This window comes from Bos indicus, chromosome 20 (genome assembly GCF_029378745.1).
Source record: "Bos indicus isolate NIAB-ARS_2022 breed Sahiwal x Tharparkar chromosome 20, NIAB-ARS_B.indTharparkar_mat_pri_1.0, whole genome shotgun sequence".
Classification (NCBI taxonomy): domain Eukaryota; kingdom Metazoa; phylum Chordata; class Mammalia; order Artiodactyla; family Bovidae; genus Bos; species Bos indicus.
In genome coordinates this window covers 71038977-71044976 of record NC_091779.1, presented here as the reverse complement: position 1 = coordinate 71044976, position 6000 = coordinate 71038977, and the positions used below count along the sequence as shown (strand labels likewise).

Below are 6000 nucleotides of genomic sequence, written 5' to 3'. Positions count from 1 at the left end.
TCACCCGGCTTAACCCCGAGAAGCGGCAACAGCGGCCGCAGCGGTCTCTCTGCGTTTGGGCAGCACCCTCTGGTCTCCCTCCCTTGGGTCCCTGTCTTGGGCGGGAGGGCCGTTGCAGCCCCAGCCCACGTGTCCGAACACAGGGCCCCTCGTCACGGTTCTCTCCTGATTCTGCTGTGGGGGGATTACAGGTGGAGTCACCCCAGCACACAGCAGGACCTCATGGCCGGGCTGCCCACCCGGGTCTGGGACAGCTCAGCCCCCGTGCCCGCTGTGGTCGCTCTGGTCTCTGTCTTTACTTCAGCCAGTTCACGCAGTCGCTCTTCCAGCACCTGGGTGTGCCCTGCTGATCAGACCTGAGGTCAACTCCAAGAGAAGCAGCAGGCAGCTGAGTGTTTCACTTCTCGGCTGAAAGAGTCACACGACATCCTTCAACACATTCGGGTTCTATACAACTTTATTCTGCTAACAAAATGATACAAAGAACCTCAAAAAGGGAAACAAGAAATCAACTCTAAACGGCTTGCGGTTCCATAGTTGACAGTGGAAAGGCCGCTGGTGAAGACACAGACAGGCCCACGCCGGCCGGGGCCACAGGACTCAGGAGCGGGACCCGCGGGCCCTCCCCAGATGTAGGAGGTGGCCGGAAGCCACTGGGCTGGGTTTCACTGCCCAACTTAGCCCTGAACCAGACCCCCGCCCACCCGCGGCATTTGGCACTAGCTGTGGCCGCTGCACGCTGCCCAACAACCCCTCGGGCATGTCCGGAAGCTTAGCCCCCGCCTGACCTGATGTCCGCGGACCAGGCCGATTCCTTGGGAGCCCACAGAAGCCAGTGACAGCAAGGCTGGGCCATTTCGGGCCCCTTCCATTGAAGCGATCTCTGTACGGACAGCTTTTACCAGTGAACCCCCCGCCCCTCAGTGTTTAAATAAATAAATAAGCCGTAAGGAAAAGTGAGGCACACAAGGTACTCCAACAACACACAGTGGGTGTGACGGCGTGTGCAAAGTGCAGACGCAGGCCAGCCATCGGAGGGCGTCGCGCACGCGGCCCGGGGCCACCTGTCAGTGCTCCAAGTGCGGCTGGGTGCCTTGGCCGTGGCCCGACCCCCTCCAGCATGAGCAGTGGGAACCGGGGTCGCCGGAGCAAGCGTGCGTCAGACGCTCGCGTGTGCGGGGCTCCAGATCCCGAAGGCGTCCCCGCCGTCGCCTGCCGTTTCCTGGAGCCTAAACCCAGGCAGGGCTGCAGCTGGGGAGACCCCGCGCCCAGGGCCACCCAGGGTCTGTGCGGCTCCTCGTGGGCACCTGGGGCCAGGGCTCAGAGTAACCCTAAGTGCACATCAGCCCAAAGGCCCAGCTGGGGAGTCAGCTCTGAGTCTGTCCGGGGGCTTCCTGCCTCGGGGCGTCAGTTGTGAGTCCGTTTGGGGGCTTCCCACCTCGGGGAGTCAGTTCTGAGTGTCCGTCCGGGGGCTTCCCGCCTCGGGGAGTCAGCTCTGAGAGTCCGTTTGGGGGCTTCCCGCCTCGGGGAGTCAGCTCTGAGAGTCCGTCCGGGGGCTTCCCGCCTCGTTGGGCCACACGAGGTGGCCGCTGCGTTCAGTCTCTGCCAGCCTCCTGGGGGGAGGAGCCCGGGGGGTGGACGCAAGCGAAGCTTGAGCGCGTGCCGGCGCTCGGCCTGGACAGGCGTGCCTGGGGCATTCTAGCGACTTCCATGGGATGTCAGCGCCGGTCAGGGCTCTCTGCGGCTCCATCGGCGCACCTGCCCGGCCGGCCCGCGGGGTCAGGGCACTAGGAATAGATGGTGACCACCTCCCGGCCGCTGCCCCTGACCAACAGCACCCTGTTCAGCCCCTCGGTCAGGACCTCGAGGAACTCCATATCTGCAGTGGGGCCGAGTTAAGGACGCAGCCGGCCCCACACAAACGCGAAGGGCGCCCCCGACTCCCCACGAGCTGCATCGTCGGGACTTGGCCGGAGGTGGAGAAAGCTGGGACCCAGGTACTTCGGGGTGGGAGACTGGGGGAGGGGAAGGGGCCCTGTCTGTCCACCAGGACCCCACATCCTGGGCTGCCCAGGCCACCCCTCAGCCCACGGCAAGGGCTCCTCCGCTGAGCAGGGGGCAGCGCAGCGTGACCCACCCCACGGGGACAGTGCCAGCGAAGGATACAGTTCTCGTCCCCCTGCCGGTTCTTGGGGGGCCCCGGCATGTTCAGGAGGACCAGCTGGGCATCCTGTGACTTGTCAAGGACGACGCCGTTGAGCCTCACAGCTGTGTGCATCCTCCTCACGTTGGACTGGTTCCTGGGGAGGAAGGCACTCACTCGGCACCTCCAGCCGCATCCCGGGCCCCGGGCTCAGGCCTGCTTGGCTCCCATCAGAAAGGGCGGGTGGGCACAGGTCTGACCCGCCGCACAGAGCACCCCAGGGGAACTGAGTCCACGGGGGGCTGTGACGAAGCCCGGGGGGAGCTGGATTCTGTGCTCCGAGCACAGCTGCGGGATGGTATGGGGCAGCCCGCCAGCTCGCGGGGCGTCTCCCATGGAGACCCCTGCCCGGGGCTGGGTCAGCCTTAAAGGCTGCCCCTCGCTCTTTCTGACATGGGCTGGGGTCCAGAGGGCCAGGCAGAGGGCGAGTAAGGGGGGACCTGGCCCTCCACCTGCTCCCGAGGCCGGAGGTCTTGGAACAGGGCCCCCCGCCCGCGGAGACCGGACCCTGTGCCCATGTCCTCCTGGCCCGCCCCGTCTCCATTCCCCAGGAGCGGATGGAGCAGCCACGGGGGACCTGAGGGAGGGTCCCCAGGGGAGTGGGCCTGGGGATGCCCCCCGCCCTCCTGGGCACCCCCCAGCAAGCCGCCTTCCAGGATGCATGGGAGCGCACCCCAGCTGCCTCATGGCGCCAGCAGCTCCGTGTGCTGGGCGCTCGGGCACCTCTGCCAACTCCGGGGCCACGCATGGGAGACAAAGCTTGAAGGTCACCCACGGCCCGAACTGAGAGAAGTGGGCAGACAGAGGCCGCCCCACGAGGGGTCAGGGAAAGGCCCACGGAGGAATCGTGGACCACAGCCTTTGATCAACACAGCCCTTCGGCCAAATGAAGCCAATTACAGCCGCCAATTACCAGGAGGGAAGCAGGGAAATGGAGCTCTTGGCTTCCTCTCTCCAATTTTGTCTGATAAAATTACAGGCTGGGCCTGTCCACGGCAGTCGGGGGTCTTTTGTTACAAGAACCATGAATTAGTTGCCAGGATGGACCACAATTACTAGTGTGTTTGGGGGCAATGACTCCAGGAATGTGCACGTGATATCAAAGGGTCTCTCTGGGTTAAGGGTCTGAAAACATATAATCTAAAACTCAGGAGTCTGGGGCCAGACAGGCCCACGCCTCCCAGATGACAGGCCCCGTGGAGGGCGGAGTACAGGCAGCCCTTGAGTGTCCAGGACGCGAACAGAGACCAGCTGTGAGGCCACAGACGGGGATGGACAGCCGGGAGCTGAGCCTGGCAGGGAGGGCACTCAGGCCAGTGCTGTGGCTCAGGTGGGGGGCGGGCAGCTGGACGCACGGTGGAGGACTCATGGCCAGCCTGGGCACAGAGCTGGAGACCAGATCCTCGCTCCGGATGGTGGCCCGGAGGACACTGGTGACCACACACCCAGTTCACGGGGCCCAGGGAGCCCCCCTTGGGGCAGGCACGTGTCATCAACAGGCTTACCGCCCACCTTCCAGGAGTCCCTCCAGCCGACTCCAAGGAGGCGCCCGGGGGGAGGCCCTGTCCCTGAGCCCGCCTCCCAGGCATCCTGCTCACCCACCGGGCACACACAGGGTGCGGGCCCAGGGCTCACAGCGCCTTTTGCGGGGACGCCCGCCTCTGTGTCCGCAGACTTGTTTTTGTTTTTTCAGTCAGGAGGCTTTGCATGGAGGGCACTTTAAATTCACAAGAGAACAGCAGGCAAGTGTTCGGCCCTGTGCTCCCAGCTCGTCTGTGGGTCCTGTCCCCTCTGTGCAGTCCACTCGGATTTAGGGGCTGGAAGTGCAGCCCCGAAATCCATGGCTCTGCAGGGCAAGTGGCCAGGGCTCCCGAGGGAGGGAAGACAGCCCGGAAGTCACAGGGGGCCAGGGCAGACAGAGGCAGAGACAGCACCCCCAGCCTGGAGCCCCAGCTCCAGAGGTTCACCCACACCCCTGCCCCTGAGACTGAAGGTGCCGCTTCCTGGGGGCAAGGTGTGCCCGGCGCCAGGCAGACGGGAGGACATGCTATCCAGCTGAGCCGGAACGCAGAGCCCGAACCCCTGGCCCCGAGGGACATGGGTGAACAATCACTGCAGCTTTGGGCACAGCCAGCCTCCGCTCCTCCGCAGAGCCGCTCAGGCCACCCTGGCCCGATGCTCACGTGCTACCCGGAGAAGAAATTTTGGGTATGCGCCCCGAGCGGCTCTGGCCAGAGGGAGCAAACTAAACAGGAAATTACGGAAAGCCAGGGTGGGGGAGCGCCACATGTACACGGACACGCACACACAGATCAGGCGCATGCACACAGACACGCAGATATACACAGACATGCACACAGGCCAGGCACACGTACACGGACATACACACACACACACACAAGCATGCACACAGGCCAGGCACAAGTACATAATGGACACATACGTGCACACACACAGGCCAGGCACAAGTACATAATGGACACGCACACACACAGGCCAGGCACAAGTACACGGACACGCACACACAGATCAGGCGCATGTACACGGACACACAGATATACACAGATATGCACACAGGCCAGGCACACGTACACAGACATACACACACACACACACACACACACGAGCACGCACACAGGCCAGGCACAAGTACATAATGGACACGCACACACACAGGCCAGGCACATGTACACGGACACGCACACACAGATCAGGCGCATGTACATGGACACGCAGATATACACAGATATGTACACAGGCCAGGCACATGTACAAGGACATGCACACACACACACACAAGCACGCACACAGGCCAGGCACACGTACACGGACATGCATACACACACACAAGCACGCACACAGGCCAGACACAAGTACATAATGGACACATACACGCACACACACAGGCCAGGCACATGTACACGGACACGCACACACAGATCAGGCGCATGTACACGGACACGCAGATATACACAGATATGCACACAGGCCAGGCACAAGTACATAATGGACATGCACACACACAGGCCAGGCACAAGTACACGGACACGCACACACAGATCAGGAGCATGTACACGGACACGCAGATATACACAGATATGCACACAGGCCAGGCACACGTACACGGACATACACACACACACGAGCACGCACACAGGCCAGGCACAAGTACACGGACACGCACACACAGATTAGGCGCATGTACACAGAGGCGCAGATATACACAGATATGTACACAGGCCAGGCACACGTACACGGACATGCACACACACACACACACACACACACACACACACGAGCACGCACACAGGCCAGGCACAAGTACATAATGGACATGCACACACAGAGGCCAGGCACATGTACACGGACACGCAGGCACACATGGACATGCACGCACACAGACCAGATGTATATATACATCATGGACATACAAGTACACACACACACAGACATACACACGGGCCAGGCACATAGCCACAGACACATGTATGCACACACAGACACGCATACACACAGACACACACACAGGCCAGGCACATGTACACAGACATGCACACACACAGGACCGAGCATACCCACACATGGGGCTGCACATGTGCACACTGACCCACACGTGGGGCCAAGTAAATATACAGGGACACACGCATGCACAAGGCCAGGCACACACACATACTCACGGAAGCACCCACACACTGGGCCCTGCACACACACGGGGCTGTGTACACACTCGGACATGCACACGCGGTTCACGGGGGTTGTGCGTGCAGCGCATGCCAGGCAACCACGTCTACGAGGTC

General features: G+C 62.0%; 1 protein-coding gene across 5 annotated transcripts in view; it reads right to left on the bottom strand.

The window, feature by feature from the left end:
• Nucleotides 1–439: 439 nt before the first annotated feature.
• The window catches only part of SLC12A7 (solute carrier family 12 member 7), a 65320-nt gene continuing 59759 nt past the window's right edge, over nucleotides 440–6000 (bottom strand). For all 5 annotated transcript variants that reach the window (XM_070774897.1, XM_070774898.1, XM_070774901.1 and 2 more), the window contains 2 exons: nucleotides 2167–2300; nucleotides 440–1879 (listed from right to left, as the gene is read on the bottom strand). In XM_070774897.1, coding sequence (XP_070630998.1) covers nucleotides 1788–1879; nucleotides 2167–2300 — 226 coding nt within the window. In that variant the 3' untranslated portion in view covers nucleotides 440–1787. The remainder of the gene's footprint in view (nucleotides 1880–2166; nucleotides 2301–6000) is intronic.